The sequence below is a fragment of the Balaenoptera ricei genome, chromosome 15 (genome assembly GCF_028023285.1).
Source record: "Balaenoptera ricei isolate mBalRic1 chromosome 15, mBalRic1.hap2, whole genome shotgun sequence".
Lineage (NCBI taxonomy): Eukaryota > Metazoa > Chordata > Mammalia > Artiodactyla > Balaenopteridae > Balaenoptera > Balaenoptera ricei.
This window is the reverse complement of record NC_082653.1, coordinates 29,360,005-29,380,483: the sequence shown is the minus strand read 5'-3', so window position 1 is coordinate 29,380,483 and position 20,479 is coordinate 29,360,005. Positions and strand designations below refer to the sequence as shown.

The 20,479-nt window shown below is 51.1% G+C and overlaps 1 protein-coding gene across 1 annotated transcript in view; it reads left to right on the top strand.

The window, feature by feature from the left end:
- PDYN (prodynorphin) overlaps positions 1-18,674 on the top strand; it is a 94,909-nt gene extending 76,235 nt beyond the window's left edge. The window contains exons 2-3 of the mRNA XM_059896561.1: positions 16,140-16,287; positions 17,669-18,674. Of these exons, the coding sequence (XP_059752544.1) occupies positions 16,159-16,287; positions 17,669-18,316 (777 nt within the window). The 5' untranslated portion in view covers positions 16,140-16,158 and the 3' untranslated portion in view covers positions 18,317-18,674. The remainder of the gene's footprint in view (positions 1-16,139; positions 16,288-17,668) is intronic.
- The last annotated feature ends 1,805 nt before the right edge of the window (positions 18,675-20,479 follow it).

Below are 20,479 nucleotides of genomic sequence, written 5' to 3'. Positions count from 1 at the left end.
CTGAGGTCAAGAGGGGGCCCCGTGTGTGGTCGTGAACGTGAGGCCTGTAGTTCAGGACTCAGAACACAGTAAACAGGTGTCCATTCTTGCCAAATGCTGGTTGGATTCCGGTTCAGGACCTATTCCCAGGTGGCTGGAAGTGACAGGGGAGCATCATGGGAGATGTGACACAGCAGAGAGGGGCTCACACTTCTCTGCTGTGTCACATCTCCCATGATGCTGGAGTGAGACAGACCTCGGTGCAAGTCCTGGCTTCACCCCTAACCTGCTGTGCTACGTGGGAGCTCACTTCAGATCGCTGGGCCTCAGTTTCTTCACCTGCAAAGTGGAACTTACAGTGCTTCCCTCAGAGGGCTGCTGAGAGCCTATTAAAGACCATTTGTACCTGTTCCTGGCATCGTGCCTGGCACAGTGAATAATGGCATTTACGCATGTGCTGCTCGTGGGCATCAGTGAGGTAGGAGTTCACAGCGTGGGCTTTGGCATCAGATTAACTTGAGCTTGGGTTCTTTTCCACTTGAGAGCCGTGTGCCCTTAGCTGAGTCACTGCATCTCTGAGTGCAGTGTCTTCCTCTGACGGAAGAAGGCAATAACACACCCACCATGGGGGTTTGCTATAAGGATGAGATGACGTAACACATGGAGGCGACTCAGCAGGGTGAGGGGCGTCAAGCAGGTGCGCGACAGCTATTAGCCAGAGTGATGAAGTTCTGCTGCCAGCTGAGGCGAAACAGGAGAGAACGGGAGGTTTGGCCCATTGGGAAGGGGAAGTTCTCTCCAATTCCAGTTCATCAGCTCAGCTGTTGGCATCTGTCTGCACTCTTGGCTGAGAGAAGAAAACACAGCTTTCCCTCTGCCTTCTCATTGCTACTGGAGAGCTTTTCTCCACCAGGGAAACAGGCACCTGCTTCCCCAAGGCCTTTCCTGGCCCCTCCATCTTCACCATTTTTAAGTGTAAAATTTAGTATTAAGTACATTCAAACTGCTGTGTAGCCATCATCGGTCTCCATTTCCAGAACTTTTTCATCATCCCAAACAAAAACTCTGCGCCGTTTAAGCAATAACTCACTATTTCCACTTCCTCCCAGCCCGTAGTAACTTCTTTTCTACTTTCTGTCACTATGAATTTGACGTAATGTTTCGAGGTTCATCCAGGTTGTAGCAAGTGTCAGAACTTTATTCCTTTTTATGGCTGAATAATAGTCCATTGTATGTAGAATACATTTTGTTTATCCATTTATCTGTTGACAGATGCTGGTTTGTTTTACTCTTTTGGCTATTGTGAATAATGCTGCTATGAACATTGGTGGACAAATATCTGCTTGAGTCCCTATTTTCAATTCTTTTGGGTATACACCTAGGTGCAGAATTGTTGGGCCATATGGTGGTTCTATATTTAACATTTTGAGGAACCACCCAACATTTTTTCCACAGCAGCTGTACCATTTTACATCCCCCATCACAATGTGCCTGCCCTCATAGCTTACACTCCACCAGGGCGTACAGGTGATAATCAGACAAACTGAGATTGGGACTGACATATACACACTAATATGTATAAAATAGATAACTAATAAGAACTTGCTGTATAAAAAATAAATAAAATAAAATTCAAAAATTCAAAAAAAAAAAAAGAAAGAAATAATCAGACAAACTGCTGTATCATATCAGCCAGGGACAAATGCTGTGAAGATAAATAGAGCTGGGCAAGGGATCAGGACTGCTGGGGCAAAGGGTGGGCAGGGGGTCTGCTTGAGGAAGTGACATCTAAGCCAAAGCCTAAATGAAGTGATGGACTGAACAGGAAGGCAAGGGGTGTTCCAGATGGAAGGCACAGCACGTGCAAAGTCTCTGCAGTAGGAACGTGTTCGGTGTGTCTGAGGAGCAGCAGGGAGCCAGGGTGGCTGCAGAGCTGTGAGTGGGCAGGAAGCAGAGGTCGGCAGAGAACAGGGCCTGCAGGTGAGGGGTGTGGATCTTATTCCAAGCGGGATGAAAACTACTGGAGTGTTTTAAACAGGGGTGTAGTATAATCTGAGTTAACATTTTTGAAAGAACCTCTCTGGCTGCTGAGGCCACGGGGCTGGGGTAGTCATCCAGGAGAGAAGTGATGGGGGCCAGCCCCGGGCGACGGAGCCACAAACAGTGAAGGTGTGTGCTGACTTGGATGTGGGGCCAGAGAAAGAGGGCAGTCAGCGATGACTCCTCCTCAACTCTCCTTGCTTCCAGGCCTTTGCCTGAGCTGTTCCCTCTGCCCAGAATGCCCTTCCCTCCCTTTGCCTGGACAACTGCTACTCCTGCGTCAGTTCACCTGGCTCTCACCTCCCTGACTCTGCTCCTCCCCCGCCCCCCACTGGGCTGAGCTGGGAGCCCCTCTTCTGGGTTCCCACAGCGATCCCAGTCTCCTCCCAGTCCTGTACTCGTCATAACTCTAGGAATGGCCTGTTACTACATCTGCCCCCCAACCTGGCCCATGAGCACAAAGAGGGCAGAATTGCATGCTGTACCTTCCACTTCTTGGGCCAAACACGTTGTTAGATTTCAATATGAGAGTATGAGAAAGAGAGAGAGGGAGAGAGAGGGAGAGAGAGAGAGAGAGAGAGAGAGAGAGAGAGAGAGAGAGAGAGAGAGACTGAGCATTGCCACATCTTAAGCACAGCTTCTGACTTTCTCTGTCCCGTGGGGGCCACACGCAGACGCGACTCCCATAGCCAGCAGCTGGTGCAGGTCCTCTGAGAGCCGCGCTGGGCACACTGCAGCATGAAGACTGGAAGCTGAGCAGAGGGTGCGGACTAAATTCCTCAATTCCACTGGAATCCTCCCGAGTGACCCGCATCAGCTGCCCCCACCTCCCAGTGCAACAGGTGGATAAAGGAAATACACAGGTCTTTGTGAATGAGACGGAGCCAGGGTGGGGAGAAGCTGGGAAGCAATACAGCTGAGGTTGGGGCACAGGCTGGAGTCCATGGGCTCTGCTGTTTTCTAGTTGCACGACTTCGTACCTTCACGCAGCCTCTGTCCCTTGTCTGTCAAGCGGGGTGGGAACCGCATCTAATTGCAGGGCTGTTGGGAAAATCAAGTGTGTTAATAACCGTGAATGGTTGACAACAGGGCCTGGCATGTAGGGCGGCCTTAAGAAAAGCTGGCTTTATTTTTTCACTTGTCTATCTTCTGCCAAGTTCTTCCTTATTCCTCCCCAACAGAATGGTTTGAGGGCTGGTGGTTTCAAATACCTCCTTCTCTTCAGCCTTTGCTTTGGGTTCACATCAAGATCTCAATCAGAGATGTGTGCCCTGAGGACACGGCAGAGCTCGGGTTAGTCCTGACCCTGCATGAGGCGGGTGCCGTCCCCCTGCCTCCAGATGACTCGGGGGGCTCAGGGAGGCCAGGAATCCACCAGTCACCACCAGGTAGTCGGCGGGGGCATTGGGATTCGAGCCCAAGTGAGCTTGTTCCAGTTCTGTGGTTTCCTATCCCACATGCTGCTGCCGTGGGGCCTGCGACGTGACAGAGCATCGCCAAGCCTCGAGGGTGTAAGCTTCAGGACCAGCTCCTCTAGGACTAGGGGAGAAGGCTGTTCCTGGCCTTGTCCTGCGTGTGTGTAAAGACGTTGCAGAAGGAAAGGAAAAGCAAGTGAATGAGCCATTTGCTCTTGCGGCTGACAATAGACTCGGGGGTGAAGGATATGAAACGTTAATGACTTAAAGCAGGATTTTCTGCAGCATCTCTACCCTTGCTGTTTTTACTTCTCTTTATGATGAATAATAGTCAAGAGAGGCCCTACGCCTCTATTCTTCCAGTGCCTGCTGGCTTCCAGGAATGGGTATCCCATATCTTAGGGCCTTTCTCTATTCGAGGTTATTATCAAGAGCTTATAGAGGTGGAGGGGAGGAAGAGGAGGAGGTGAACAGTAAGGAGGACAGAGGGCCACTGGGGTGAGGATTTGGCCTTGGGGGTAAAGAAGCTACCCCAGTTCCCAGATCCCCAGGTGGCAGTGAATAGTCTCTAGCCAAGTCCTCTGGGTCGCCAGGAAGGGAGGTGGCCTGAGGTACGGCCAGGTACTTGGGGTCTTTGCCTCTGCCTGTCAGACCCTACATGCTGCCTGGGAAATGGGACAAGGAAGGAAAGGGGGACAAGATCAGATCCCAAAGAGTCATCTCTGGAAGGGAGGAGGGAGACCTCATCTCGAAGCTGGAGGGGGATGTGTGTGAGCCGAGCTTTGGGGCCCGAGGGGCTGGGTTCAACTCCTCCTCCCTCTCTGTGTGTCTGGGGCCTCCCTGAACTTCAGCTGCCTAATCGGTTTGAGGATGCATTGTGGTATGCACACCACCCGTTGCTTGTTGTGAGTATACAGTGAACCGTGCAGAAGTGTCTGAAACATAGTAGGTGCCCAGTGAACGGCCCCTTGCATCTTCCAGCTTGTAATGAAGCAGGTGTAGAGAGAGGACGATGTCCCGGAGAACCGTGGTGCATCAGAGTGGGAACGACGTTATTGATCGTCAAGACCAATGGTCATGGAACACTCATCACGTGCTGTGTCGCACATCCTCTTGTTTCAGCCTCACAAGATCTAGATACTGTTATCTCCATTTTACAGATAAGCAAACTGGAGCTGAGGCTGGAAACTTGTCTAGGGTCTCTCCCCTGGTGAGCGAGAGCTGGGAATCAAATCCACATCCTAAATAGCGTAGCCTCTGCTATACTGTGCAGGTGGAGGAACATTCCCAGAGAACGAAGCTCCTGCCCCCCACCCCCCAGGGTAGGCAGAGGAAGGGTGAGGGAGTGAGCAGGGTCAGATGAACCTGGGTTTGGATCCTCGCTTGGTGACTTACTTGCTGTGTGTCTTTGAGCAAGTTTCTCAGCCCTCTAGCCTTTTTTTCCTCATCCGCAAAATGTGAATAATATTCTCTACCTGGCCAGGTCGTGGAGATTAAACCCAGCAATGTTGGCTAACTGCCCGATGCAGCATAGGTGCCCACGAAATGGGCAGCCCCTGCCTGACTTGTGAAACAGCCGTGCCACCCACCGTAAACTGCTTATCTGCTGTTGATTGAGGGGAGAAGCATGTTCTCTTCCAAACTCAGAGACCCCCCTATGTTCTGGAAGGCATTTGTAGCCATGAAGAGTGCAGCCTTCAAGCTGCTGCTGGCATGGGGCCAAGGTGCACACGAGGGGGGTTTGCCTCCCCGCCTGGAGTGCGTGCAAACGCACATCGTGGCCCAGATTTTGAGGAGGATTTCATGATATTCATTCTGTGTTGCCGCCAGAGAAAAGTAAACCGCAGCTCCTGGTTGCTGGGGAAGGGCTGTGCTTTTGCCAGGGCTGATTGTGCCTGGCACCAGCTCAGGCATGTACCAGAGTCGACTGTCGGTTGCAGGCAAATGTACACACAAAAACATTCCAGCACACGCATGCACCAGCCATGCACGGAGCTGCCACAGCACACAACACAGGGCCACGCACGCCCCTGCTGGCTTCCTCTGCCTCTTGTCTTTCTTCTCACAGGACTCTCGCATCCTCCGTCTCTGCATCTGTTTGTCGTGTGGCTTCTGAGTTTGTCTTGTGTCCTGGCTTCCTTATCCCTCTTCCTCTGACTGTCTCTCTGTTTCTACCTGTCTCTTTGGGTTTCCTCATCTCTGAGAGCTGACACTCTCCTTGTGTCTCCGTGTTTTTCTGACTCTTTCTCCCCTGCTTTGTCTGTATCCCTCCCCGTCATCTGACACAGTCTCTCTCTGTTACTGATTCTCTCTGAACCTTCCTGTTTGGCTCTCTGTTTCTTTGACTCTCTCTCCCTCTGTCTGTGTCCATCTGTCTCTCTGTCTGTCTGTCTCTCTCTAACTCTCTCATCTCGTTCTGTCTCCATCTGTCTCTATGTCTACTTGTCTGTCTGTTTATCTCTATCTCTTTCTCTGTCTCTGTATCTGTCTGTCTCTCTCTCTGAGTCTCTCTCTGTGTCTCTAACTCTTCCTCGCTCTGTCCTTCCCCACCTCTCTCTCTCTTTTTCTGTGACACTCTCCTGGAAATGCATCAAAGACTGAAGTGGCCGGATTTCAAGTGACAAACAGCACTACACCCAGAAACCACCCCCTTCCAGCGCGGCTGCCTGCCTCCTCCACATCCCCGGTCACGAAGAGAAGCCTATTGTGTTGGGCCCAGGGAGTTCGAGTTGAAGGGCCCAGGGGTCTGCGTCTCTGACTGCTCTGAGCTACTTCCCCATTGGCTCTGAGCAGCCTGTGCTGAGCAAAGGCTGAGCGACAGGGGGAGGTTCTAGTCCATAAAAGGGGGGCTGAGGCACCAGAACTGCCATTCTAAGGGGCTTTGGCGGTGCTCACAGCCACCCCTTTGGCACCTCCTTCTGGACCAGAGTCAGGACCATCCTTGGGTCTTCCGGCCACCTGCAGCCACCACCCTCCCACCTGCTCGGCCAGGAGCTGCCCAGGGACAAAGAGGAGCGCAGGTAATATCCAGAGGGTGTTGGAACCCTCTCTCTTGGTTTTATTTATTTTTCCTGATTCTCTGAACCTGGAGAGGGTGGGAGCTTGGGCTGGGGAATTTCTGGTTTGGGTCTGATTATCTGGCAGAGGTAGTAAGAGTTATGAGGCTAGTTTACAAAAGCCAGATCAGTATGAGATGGACTGCTCTTTGGAATTCCCCTCTCCGTACAGCCCTGTCTTAAACAGGTGGGCCGCTCCCTCCCAAGAGGACCACTCCTAGGTTTTGGCTGGGGGGCGTCTTCGTCCCCTGGCAGGCTGCCTCCGCATTGCGGTGCCCATGCAAGAACGGGACGCCCTGGGTGGAAGAAGTGGGAGGTTTAGCTAATCACAGTAATTTTAAAGGTCAGTGATTCTCGCTGGACTTAAGAACAAGAGCTTGGGGACATTAATGAGACATCAAGGCTCTGGCATTTACCATGTATCATGTACATCAAGGTACAACCAGGTTCAGCCTTTTCATTCTTTTTGGATCGTGTTTAATTGCTGACAGGGTGCTGCCTTGAGTGGCTTCCTGTGATGTAATTTTACACAGAAATGAAGTTTGGGGTTGTTTTGCTGGGAGGGAATGGGGAGAGAGAGTGACAACATGCCAGGAGATCCAGGCTTAGCAGGATTTTTCTTGTCAATTTTACTTTGAGAGGACTTGTTGCTTTCATGTAAATTACAGCCAGAGGAGTCAAGGTTAGGCAGGGAGGAAACTCAGATGGGAAAGGCATTTTCTTTTTTTTTTTTTTTTTGGAAAGGCATTTTCTCACCGGTAAAGGTATCCGCATTCAAAGAAAGGATTATAGAATCTCAAAGTTTGATTCGCAAAAAAGGCTGGTGAGCTTCAGGAAAAAAAGCCTGCTGATGACTCCAAGATTGAATAGTAAATTCTGTGACCTCGTACTTTTTCCTGGGTATCTTTTATCTAGAATCTCTCCAAACTTTACAAACATTCCTTATTAAGCCTCCAAGCTTCCCAAGGAAACGACCTCTTCAGGTTATTGGATCTGATTTCAGTTCCCCTCCCACAAACCAAAAGTCTTCATTACCGTCTTTCTTCCAAGGGTTGGGAAAATATACCAAGGCTTGTCTTTCTAATTTGACAGGCTTTCCAGTGAAGATCTGTTGCAAAACGTTTCAGAATGTCAATCTGCTTCTCTTTATTTTTTTCCCCTGCTCCCCCTCCCATCGCTGCACCTTCTATCTCTTTTCCCCTCACCTTCTCCCCCCCAGTCCCACTTCACCTTGCCTTTTGTTCTATTTTTGCAGGTCATTTATCTCCAGGCTTTGAGATCTGCGTGGGGGAGCTGCTGCAGCAGCCCAAGCCGGGCGAGCTGTGCTGCTGGGGGAGGTTGCTGAAGGGATCTCAAGCCCACGGCTTTGCCCCAGATGAGCTAGAGGGTGGCAGGCGAATCCCATGTTTCCGCTACAGCTGGAAGAGGGATACTGCAGAGTCTTCTTAGCAGTACCCAGCACGTTGTAGCGGAATGGGCAAAGGGACCAGCTCTGGGGCTGTTCGAGAAATTTGCAATCCCCTTAAGGCACGCGGAGAGGGGTTAGGGTCTTGAGGAGCCAGGAATTTTTCATATAACATCTAAATGTGTGTCTCATAACACCCGAGATAGTGCTGGGTTCAAGTCCCCGGTCCCACCACTCATTTGCTGTGTGACTGGGGACAGCAGTGCTCCCTGAGCAATAAGGACAATAATATTCACCTCCTGAGGTTACTAGAGGTTCCCATGGGATACAGTACTATGCCTGGCATTTAGTAGGTACTCAGGAAATGCTAGTGTGACTGCTCAAGTTTTCACTGTCCAAAGTGGCAGAATTGGAGCACCCCCCTTCCCCCAACCTATTATAGCATCCTTGTTCATCCCACTCCATCATGCTGTGTGCTACGTCCAGGAAATATGATCTAATGTCTAACATTTCTGTTTGTGGGGTTGGCACTCCTCTCCCAACCCCACCCCCTTCTCTCCACACCAACAGAAGATTTTATGTCTTCAGCTGCCACCTCAGGATCTTGAAGTCTCTTCTTGATCGATCCTTCCTAACTCCCCCACCCATGGCCCACCTCTTGGGTCATTCTTGCCCAATTATTGTATTTATTAGATGTCTTCCATCTTCTGAATGGGATCAATAGTTGGTGGCTTGATTCCAACGCATGTCTGAGAAAGTGCAGTCAGCTAGCTGATTATCTCTCACCGTTTTCCCTCATCCCAGCCCATAAATGTTGGTGAATCTCACTGGGTCTGACAAAGGGCTAAAACGATTTCACCGAGACAGAGCTGGCCATTGTGGCAGGCAGTAAACATTGCTGGAGACACCCAGGTAAGCCCAGGATCAGGCCCTGGAGATGGAGAGGTGTCCCTGGGTCCTGTGAAGTTAGACGTCATTAATCCCTCCAGCCTGAGTTCAGATGGATGCTCCTGGCAGCAGGGTAGTTGCCCAGGGCCACGAGTCACATCTCCTGGCTCTGGAGGCCTCTCCCTGAGTCCTTCCAGCCGTCCCCTTGGCCAGAGTGGTCAATGCAGGCCGCAGGCATGCTCACCAGGGGGCAATGTGCCCATTGGCATTTGGCCCCTTGGCCTATTACTGGACAGTTCGATTTAACCTGACAAGAGCTTACAGAGCAGTTATTATGTGGTTGGGCCACTGGTCCACTGGCCACTAGAAACACAGGGCAGATCAGAGGGTCGTGGGAGGAGGGAATTGGTGTTTGTGAGTCACATAGTAGGTCAACCTCCTGATCAAGATCCACTTCCTCTCTGCCTTCTCTCCATCCCTCTTCTTTTCCCCTGTTCTCCCCCTTCCCCTTCCTTATACCTTCTCCCTCTCATTTCCATTCACCCTCTCCCCATCTCTGCTTCTCATCTGTATTTTCTTTTCCCACATGGGCTGTCATCTCACTCTCTGCTTTTCTAGGCATCTTTATCTCTTTCTCTCCATATGCAACTCTCTGCCGTTCTCTTTCCTTCTCATCCTCTCTCTCTCTCTGTCTTTTCACCTCCATCTCTCTGTCCACTGCTTTTCTCCCCATCTCTTAATTGCATCCAATAACAAAGGGTGAGAGTTCCATAGGAATCTTGCTCTCAAATAACATTCTTTCAAAAATACACTTAATGAACACCATGACCGTGAATTGCAGGGTGGTCTCCCCCGTGCCCCCAGATTGATAATCCATTCTTTGTTAATGACTCTAAAGGCCTAACAAAAACACTATTTTCCAGTTTGGGGGGACTCTGTTGGCCAGCCCACTGGAAACCCACAAAGGTGAACTTTACGTATTTTCCAGTGGGGTGTAAGTCTTGTCTTCAGGACCGTGAGCTGGAGTGGGGGGACCCCAGTGCCTGCAGCTCAGGCTGGTTTGTGGAGCAGAGTCTCAGGCCGACCCTAAGCCTGCTCCCTGTGGCCCGGCCTCTTGGCCCAGTCATTTTGCTTTTCCAAGTCTCTGTTTTCCCATCGAGTAAATGGCTCAGTGCTCAGCCTACCGGATCCTCCTGAGGGGAGGAGGATGCAGTCATTGAGATACAGGCCCGTCACTGTGCCCTACACAGGGGCTGTGGAGGACTCAGAATCCCATCTCTGCCACACAGGTGCTCAGGGCCCTGGGGGGCTCTGTCACGTGGTCCCCACTCTTCCACCTGGAAGCTGCCCTGGAGGGTCCACGGGAGGCCCCGGGCCTGGCACAGAGCAGCAGCGCAGCGCTTGCTGGGGTCACAGCCTGGGTGTGGGAGGTCCCAGTTCTGTCTCCATTTCCCTCCTGACTCATGATGTGACCTTATACCAGTGATTTCATTTCTACCTTTTCCCATTTCCTCTTCTATCAAATAGGGATAATCATATGCGATAAAGTGCTCAGAGAGGTAATTGCGATGTTAAATCAAGCCATTATTATTCCATGCTGGCTTTTTAAATAAAAATGCTTGCTGCTCCTCAGAGCCCTCCGACTACAATGTAGAAATATCAAGAGGAGGTAAGAGGGCCAGCAGTCCTTTCCCTTTCAAGGAACTCTGGGCCCCTGGTGAAGAAAGGGTCTACAGTGTGTTGGCCTTTAAATGGTGCCGTCCAGGGGGTTCTTATGGAACCGCTGCCGGGAGGTGATACACACCCATTGACAGGTGAGAAGACTGAGACTAGGAGAGGGGGGTGATCCCCCTCTGATTTCCCCAAGAAAATCAGCTTCCAAACTGTTAGAATAATTAGAATGATAAAATGGTTATAAACGTAACAAAAGCAGGGGTCAGCAAACTTTTTCTGTAAAGGACCAGATAGTAAATATTTTGGGCGTTCTGGGCCCTGTGGTCCCCGTTTCAACACTCAGCTGTGCTCTTGTCGCATGAAAGCAGCCAAGACACTATGTAAACAAATGGGACGGGTGTTGTATGAATCAGCGTTCTGCAGAGAAACAGAAACAATGGGATGTGTACATATAAAGATTGGGTCCAAGGATTGGATCACGTGATTATGAGAGGCACCCTCCTCCGGCACCAGCCTATCTCACCTGGCTGTCATGATGTGCCTCTAGGTAGTGGCTGAGGAAATGCTTCCTAAACCTGCAGGTGGGGAGGTTTTTCTCTGGGGGGGGCCTTAGGAGGCTCCTTCACCATAGGCCACGCAAGCCCCCCACCCTGGGCCCTCCCCGGGGTCTGCGCACTGACTCACTGCCCCTGGAGCTCACCCAGCAGGCTCCCTTCCGCGTCCTACACAGAGATCAACAGCAAAGTTCCTTTTCTCCTGGCTCTTCCCAAGTCAGGGGCCATGAGCCAGCAGGGCTATCTCTCATGTACAGCTTCCAAGCTAATCCCCGCAGCAAAGGGGAAAACTCTCCGCCCCGGGACTCATCTGACGTTGCTCAATAATTTGTTTATCCTACGCAGGGAAGGAAACAGTATGGCTTAGGAAAACCTCAGGGCTGATGTGTCTCTGTTAGAGATTGGGTAGATCCATTTGGAGGCCTAACTCTCCCACTTACAAGCCAAGTGGACTTGAGCAAGCAACTTCTCCTCTCCCAGCCTCAGTCTTGTCCCTGTACAATGGGTATGAAAACATTCACCCCTGGGTGTCTGTTGTTGTGAGGGTTAGAATAATACGTGTAAAGCGGTAACACACAGCCTGGCACGGAGGAGGCTCTGTTATTGGATTGATGTGACCATGGATACAGACCCCTCAGCCCCAGCCTGCAGTAGGCCCTCCACACAGTTAATTCATTCAACTTCTTTTGCTTCCTCTCAGTTGCAGGCCCTATATTATCACTCCTTTTTGCCTCTTTCTTTTCCCATCTCCTGTAGCCCAAGTAAGGTTGGAATGGAGGCTTCATACTCCTGTCTGTTTCCTTCTCTCTGCACCCCCCCCCACCCCAATGCCTTCCGTCTTTCTGTGTCTCCCCCTCTTCTTGGCCCTCCAGCGCTCGCTCTCTCTCCTCTGCCTCTGTGTCTCCACTTGAGTCTCTCTTCCTCCCTCTCTCCCTCTGTCTCTCCCTGCTCTGCCTGTCTTTGACTGGTTTTCACTTCCCCCTGTCCCTCTCCCCCCACCACCCCCTTATTTCACTCTCTTGGTCTGGTTTCCCCTTCCCTCCTGTCTCCCCTTTCCTATCTGCCTCTTCTCTTTCCTCCCCTCACCCACTCCATGGTTTCATTAACATTTGCCGATTTCTTTAGCAGGTGTTGGTTTTAGATGCCCTGCACACCTGTGAGATTTCTCTGGGGGCACAAAAGTATGAGCCAGAAAAATTCAAATGGGCCTCCTGAGAGGTCCAGGGTTGCCTGGTTATTCACTCAACACACGCGTGCGGAGCTCTTGTTCCTGTTCTAACCTTGCATTCGGCGCTAGGGACACCAGTCTTTCAGTCATTCGTTCATCAATCACTCAAACTTCCTTAGTTTTCCCATCACATTAGAATGAAGTGCAAGCTCCACCTTGGCCTGCAAGGGTTGACGCCATCCGGCCTCTGCCCGCGTCTCCTCCCTTATGCTCCCTCATCCCCCTGGCCTCCTTGTCATCCTCAAACACACGTACTCTTTCACCTCAGGGACTCTGCACTTACAAAGTCCGAGCTGGCAGGAGACTCAGAAAGAGGCAATTACGTGATAGACAGAGAGCTGTGAGCGCTCAAAAGAGGAGCCTAATCCAGACAAGATTCCTGAAGGAGGCCACCGAGACTGAGTTCTGAAGAACAGTGAGAGTTAGCCAGGTCACGGGGAGAGCGGAGTGGATGGGCGGCATGAGAAAGGTGCTCCATGTGCAAAAGTTTGGGGCAATGGGGCGCAGGGGGCATTCGTTGTAGGACTGCAGGTGGTTTGGTCAGGTCCAGGTCACACGGAGCTCACATCCAGTCTGGGTGCTGTGCCCTTGCTGGGATTCCTTGTTCAGATGATGTAACCTCTCTGTGCCTCCATTTCCTCACTGCAGAATGGGGAGACTATCAGTCCCAGCCTTTGGGGGTTGTTACGAGGACCCCTTACATTGAGATATGAACAGGTCTCAGCACAGGGCCGTGCACACAGTGAGCCAGGTCGATGGCAGCTCTCCGCGGCAGGAGAGCCCTGGAGGGCCAGGCTGGGGGGGATGGAGAACCCAGACGCAGGGCAGGGTGCAGTCACACTGTCATTCAGAACTGTCCTCTGGCTGCTGTGTGGAGGGTGTCTCAGGGGCAAAATTGGAGGCGGCTCTGGAGCCAGGAGGGAGGAGCTGGAGGCTGGGGAGGGGGTGCACTGAAGGGACTGGGGCTGTACCGGATGCTTAGGAAGGTGGGCTTTGGGGCGCTGGAGCCAGACTGCCTGGGGGCAAATCCCAGCTTTGCCGCTTACTAGCTCTAGAGTCTTTGCAGGTGTCTTATCTCAGTTTCCTCATCTGTGAAGTGGGCATGACAGCAGTACCCACTCCACACAGTTGCCATGAGTATAAATGAGTTCATTCATGAGAATCACTCAGAACAGCCTGAGTGCTCACCAACCATCATCAGATCAGCTGGAACTATCATTACTAAATATAAAGGAAATGGATGAAAAGAAAGGATGCTGACACTGTATTTGCCTGGGACAACGAGATCTCAAATCGAGCTTCCTACCGCAGCAGCCAAGCTGTGCGGGAAGCTTTCGGCCGGGAGTTAGAGGGTGGTGATGCTGCGCCTCCCCAGGGGATGAGCAAGACCTTGCTAACCTTGTACCAGCCCAGCCCAGCCATTGCTGATAGGAGAGGAAACATGAGCTGCCGGCTTTGCATCTGCACATAAATGGCGCAGCTCACTGGCCTGGAACCCAAATCCGCTCAGCAGTTGACAGAGCATGAGAGAAACTTGAGGAAGGAGAGGGGCATGGGATGGACACAGGTCCACCTCCCCGAGGTTTCTTCTCTGAGCTTCTCTGCTTAGGGGAGCAGACCTAGCCCAGCCTCAAGAGAGGCAGACGAGCCTTTAATTGCTGTGTGACCTCAGGAGATTCACCAGTCCTCTCTGAGCACCAGCTTTCTCGTCTACCAAGTGGGGATAATGATGTCCACCTCTCACAGATGGCAGGTGGATTGAGAATAATATACAAGTAACAACTCTGTGCATGGGGCCTTCTGGGCCTCACGGAGGGTTCAGCTGCTAGTGAATCAAAGTGGTTCTAGAAATTGTAGTCATTATGGGCACATGTGTGGGGAGTCAAACAGAATGTGCCTGCACACCAGCTTCACCGCTCACCGGGGGGCATGGGGAATTCACTGAACCGAAAGTGCCCTCCTCAACGGGAAGGAAGGAATGAGATGACAGACGCAGGGGCTCAGTCAAGGCCTGAAGCACAGTAGGGGCTCCATCAATGGCGGCTGGGCTCCTCGTCAGGCACGCTTTGGAGGGGAACTTACTGCGTGCTCTGAGACTAGCTCTGGGCTGTGGCATGGGGCCCTGGGGCCATGGGTGGAGTCTTCTAACCCCCCTCAACACCTGAGGAAACAGGGCAGTGTGCAGGAAGGGGAACTGGGAGAGGGGAGGGAGGACAGCCATACCTGAGAGCAGCGATGGAGGCTGCAGACTACAGGGACCAGGGTGGGAAGAGCGTGGCAGCCATGCCCGGGGTGGTGTCTCGGGGAAACTGCCCATTTCCAGTTGGGAGTTCTTCACTGTGCTCCCATTTGACAGCTTTGCATCTTGATATTTGGTTTATAAGGAGCTAATTATGAAAGGGACAGCTTTTAATAGACTCTTTGTGAAGCATTAATTCATCTGCCTAGGATTTATTGAGGGCCTACTATATGCTGGTCAGGTTTGTGAGTGCTGGTTACAGTGGGACTATGCCAGTTAGGGTCTGTGCCCACAGGGAGCTAATATTCTAGTGGGGAGACGATAATAAACAACAACAACGACAAGCATCAAACAGCAGGACAGTCTGAGGTTGTAAGTGTTCCGATGCAAACAAAGCACGGGGATGCGAGAGAGACCTAGTAAGCTGTGCTAAACGCAGGGGTCAGCAAGTGCCTCCCTGGTGATGTGACACTGAATTCATTCAGTTACAAGAAGGAGTGAGCCATGTGGAAATCTGAGGCCACAGTACCACAGACGGAGAAACAGGAGGTGCAAAGGTCCTGAGGTAGGGGCAAGCCTGGCATGTTTGAGGAACACAGAGAAAGTATTTCAGAGATGAAAACAAGACACAGCTCCTGCCTTCATGGAACCAAAGTCTGAAGACTCACATAGGTAATTACCAAGTATTGGACTATTTTAATGGAGGAGGCACTAGTTTCTGGGATAATACAAAGGAGGAACATCACTTCCAGCCTAGGAGATCAGGGAAAGCTGCCTGGAGGAGGTGATATCTACTCTAGGACCTAAACAATAGGTAACAGAAGAGGAGAGCAGGGTTTTCCAGGAAGAGGGACTAGCATGTGCAAAGGGCCAGAGGTGGGACAGGCGCTGATCCATTCATTAGGGGAATTACAGGTAGCTGGATGTGGTCGGAACCCAGAGCTGAAGATTTGGGTGTAGGGATGGAATTGAGGGTGTCCCTGACATTTAGGAGAAGGACCAGACCTGACCCAGCCCAGTGGGTCTGATCCCAGCATTGATACGCTGAGAAAGGCATTTCAAGGTGGGCAGGAGGGACCAGAGAAGGAGGTGGAGGCGGGGGGGCCAGCATGGAGACAGGTGAAGGTGGAGCTGTGGCTGGGGTAAGGAGAAGTGCTGGGGTGGGAAAGGTCCACAGCAGAAAGGACGGAGCTGGGGACAGCTTGGGGAGCAGGGGAGAAGGGAAGAGGATGGAAGCCTTGGAGAACACAGAAAAGCAGATAGCCACGTGTCTACTGGCTGTGTGCACGGTCAGAGTGGGTTTTGATGCCTCACAGATCTTTGTCCACTTCCGAGCTCTGGGAGCAATCACTTCCCCTCTCTGAGCCTCAACTTTCCCATCTGTTTAATAGCACAACCCACGTTGTGCAGATTGAATGTGAACACGTAGGAAAGCTCCTAGCACATTGCAGGCACTCAGCGCATGTTAGTTCCCTTCCTTGACCATTGGCCTTGGGTACCCACTGCTCCTCCCTGGGCCTATGTTGTCTTGACTGTCCCATTGGAACAAGAACGGTTGCCTTGCAGTGCAGCGCTGCCAGCAGGAGTTGGCTTTGCAGGCTCAGGACACACCCCACAGAGTAGGCAATCACAGATTTCATTTCCTCTTTCTCCCTCTCCAGCAGGAAGAGCCAAGACAGAATGGCGTGGCAGGGGCTGGTGCTGGCTGCTTGCCTCCTCGCGCTCCCCTCCGCCACAGCAGACTGCCTGTCCCGGTGCTCCTTGTGTGTTGTGAAGACCCAGGATGAGCCCAAACCCATCAACCCCCTGGTGAGTTTCAGGCAAGGCTCCTCGATGGTCCTGGGGCCTGTGCATGGAAGGGACCATCTGTGTGTGGATCCCAGAGAGGGAAGGTAGCAGGCCTGGGCAGCTGTGAGCCTGTCCTATAGACTCATCCCACCTGTGCAAGGCATGTCCTGCCGTGGTCAGCCTGGGTGCCAGGGACTTTGTTTTCCAGCCTCCTGTCCCCACCCCAGACCTTACCACCATGCGCTCCCTCAGGTTTGGGACCGAAGCTCAGGTTTCCAGGGAGCCTGTTGCCTGGTAACAAGGAGTGTCATTTATGAGGTGGTGCTGACTTTGGGAGTCAGCAGCCCTAGATGAACTTTTCAGAGCTTCTCACCACCAGGCTGACAGGCATCTCCAAATCTAGTCACTCGCAGGGAAGGAGATCTTTTCACCACCCCTAGATGCCAGGATCTGGTTGTCAGGATCCAAGCCTGACTCCTCTCCTGGGGCTTTAGCATCTCTTGGCTGGCCTTGCTGGTTTTACTTTGAGTCAAACTTCTCCCTGTGCCTCTCCCATGACAGCAGACAAGCTAGAGTAGAGGTACAAGGGTGTGGTGGACAGAATGTGAGCTTTGGTTCTGCCAATTTCTAGTTCCATGACCCTGGAACCCCCTCTCTGAGCCTTAGTTTCCTCATCTGCAAAACGAGGGTGATTCCATGAACTGAGGATGCAAAGTATTAAATATACAGTTCTAGCCACTCTTTACTAGGATGCACACAGTGCCCCAGGTGCTGCCCATATATGATCTCAGAAGAGCCCAGTGGTTAAACATGATGACTCATGGCATTAGAACCTGGGTCCAAGTTCCAGTACTGTCTAGTATTGTCATTGTGGTCATCGTCATCATCATCATCATCATGTTTGACGCCTCCCTACTGCTATGAAGTAGATACTATCATCCCTCTAGGTTTGATGAACCCTTAGACATCCCCTCATATGTGTTCTTTCCACCACTCTGCATTGCTTCTGTCCCTCTCTATAAAGTGTTCGCAGCATCCTTCACACCTAGGAAAGGTTGGGAGAACCAACTATTCCCTCTGGAGTCAGAAGTGGAAGATTATGGGTGAGCACAGCAGAGTGCTATGGGAAGATCTTATTTCCGGTTTTGGCAATGTCACCTGTAGCCATGCCCTTGGGAAAGCTGTTTCACCTCTCCACGTCTGTTTCTTCATCCTCCACAGGAGCACAAAGTCACCTGCCTCTAGGCACCACTGGCAGCGTTAAAGTGGGCAGCCTGGGGCTTAGTAATGGTTTTTTAATTTTCCCAGACACCGGACAGGGGACTCTCTGGGGCAGGGGCTTGTAGTTTGACAGTTTGATGGTGGTGGTGTTACCACTGTGGTCTTTTGGGGTCTTTTGCAGATTTGCTCCCTGCAATGCCAGGCCACCCTGCAGCCCGCTGAGGAGTGGGAGAGGTGCCAGGGCCTTCTGTCTTTCCTCACTCCCTTCACCCTCGGGCTTAATGGCAAGGGAGACTTGGAGAGCAAGGCAGCTTTGGAAGAGCCCTATAGTGAGCTGGCAAAGCACGCGGGGCCCTTCTTGAAGGAGCTGGAGAAAAACAGATTCCTTCTCAGCACCCCAGCAGAGGAGAATGATCTGAGCAGCAGCCTGGCGGAGAAGCTCAGGGGTCTCTCTGGCAGGCTGGGGGAGGAAGCAGAGTCTGAGCTGATGGGGGGGGCCCAGCCGAATGATGGTGCCATGGAGGCTGGAACACTGGATGCCGATGAGGAGGACCCCAAGGAGCAGGTGAAACGTTACGGGGGCTTTTTGCGCAAATACCCCAAAAGGAGCTCAGAGGTGGCTGGAGATGGGGATGGGGATGGGGACGGGGACAAGGTGGGCCACGAGGACCTGTACAAACGCTATGGGGGATTCTTACGACGCATCCGTCCGAAGCTCAAGTGGGACAACCAGAAGCGCTATGGCGGTTTTCTCCGGCGCCAGTTCAAGGTGGTTACTCGGTCTCAGGAAGACCCCAATGCCTATTATGAAGAGCTTTTTGATGTGTAAACACCTCTCCATCGTGGAGTTGAGTCAGGAGCTTCCCGTAATGCCCTTCCAGATTGGAGTGAACGCATTCATTTGCCCCTGTAGCCCCCATCCCTACGCTCATTTCAGCATTGTCTATAAGACATCCAAACCTAGCCTGCCTCTCTTCTGCCTGGGTGCAGTGTTTGTCTGGGTCAGTGAGGAGGGAGGATGGAGGTTCCCCTCTCCAATAGGCTTAGCACTTGGCTCCGACCCTACACCCCTAAAACTACTACCAGCAGCAGCTTTTGGTATCAATCCCATTCATGTGACTCCCCAATTCCAGGAATCCAGACTGACCTCTTGATCCCTCTGGATCTATGATCAGGCATTCTGATCAATGCCCCTCTCAGAAGAAAAATGAGCATTCCCCCTCTCATGCAGATATATTCATTTATATAGTATATGCATGTATCATAAAACATACAAAAGGTAGAAATTTAAAACAAGAGAGATAAATAAAAATCCTAACATTTTATTCTCAGACCTCAAAAGATCTCCCTACAATGGAGACCATGCTTTAGGTAAAAAGCTTAAACATTGCCTTTTATTGGAGCAGGTATTCCTACACTAGAGAGTTTGGGCTTCCAGTGGGTTAAATGTTCAGTCATTGTACTCTGAGTTCACATTGTTTAGAAACACACCTTTTGAAGAACTCAGTTCCTGGACTCCAGTCCATGTTGGTACCCTGGACAGCGTCCAACTTCTCACAGGAGAGGAAGGGAGTGAAAATCCCTTTCCGAAAAGGTTAATGAGAGCAGCTCGCCTTCTGAATGCTGAAATGTTAAAGGGGTTGGGGGGAGCGAGGCAAACCAATTTGTTCTGTGCAACAGACTCAAAATGTGGACCAGTTCCCTCATCCGTCATTAAACAAATTAAACTGATCAGTATCACACTCCAACCCCAGGATGAACCGACGCTGAGTCAAGTTGATGAGGTTAAGCACAACCATGTTCTTGAGTAGCTGAATCCGCCTCCAAGAGTCCAAGCCATCTGGACAATATGCATTGGGCCTTGGGTAAGGGAATCCAGAAGCAACAGCTAGAAAGAGGAAGAGGCCCTCTTTAGCTCCCATGGTGATTCTTTCCTCTTAATGCCTCAGAATAAAACTAGAAAGAGGAATGAAATGATTAAGTGCTCAAGCACAAGGGACAAATGAATTCCCTTGATTCAAATAACCCAGAAGCAGAGGCAGGGACCTTAATCTCAGTCCTCTTCTCTGTCTCTCTGCCTTTCTCTGTCTCTGTCTGTCTCTCAAATCTCTCAATCTCTCTCTCTCTCCTTCCCTCCCTTTCTCTCTTTCTCTCTCTCTCTCTCGTCCCCAGGCACTGTGGTTTGGTTTGTGGATCCAGGAAGATGGTCTGGATGGGGAGGAAAAGAACTCGAGTTTGGTTATTTTGTATAAGATGCTACTGAGCACACCTCTTCATGCACAACCCTCACCTCCCATGATGTTCTGAAATGTATAGATTGTTTTCGAGTTACTTTGTGTGCTTTTCAACACCCCATTTTTGCAATTTACTTGGAATTTCCTTAGTCCTTAGCAAGCCTGTGTTATTTCCAACTCCTCCAGTACAATAAGTAAAAGAAAGATGCTGATGACTTGGACCGTGTTTGTGTGTGTGTGTGTGTGTGTGTGTGTGTGTGCGCGCGCTCACCTTAGTCCCCAAGAGTGATAAGACCTTTTGCAGAAAAGAGTGCTGGGGAATGAAAAAATATATATATACACATACACACACGCATTCAAGTTAGAAAACTAAATGTAGGATAACAGAAAGAGCACAAACTTAGAGTGCCACAGCCCTAAAGTTTGTTGAAATGTTGAAAATCTCTTTGACCTTGGGTAAGTCATTTGACCTCCCTGAGCCTTTGTTCCCTCCTCTGTAGAATAAAGATGAACAATGCCAATTTTGTAAGGTGGCTGTGAGGGTTAGGTGTGATCAAATATGCAAAGCTCCTAGGACATAGTTGGCACTCAGTAAATGAGAGTTTTCTTTTTTACATTGTCTTAAGGAACAGTGACAAAGCTCAAGCATCCAGCAACACAGTTGGGAAAGGAAAGAGGGGTGCTGTCTCCTATGCTGGCTGACCAGGCAGGAGGGAGAAATGTTTCCAGACAAGGGGGAGTGTGCTAGAGATGAAGAA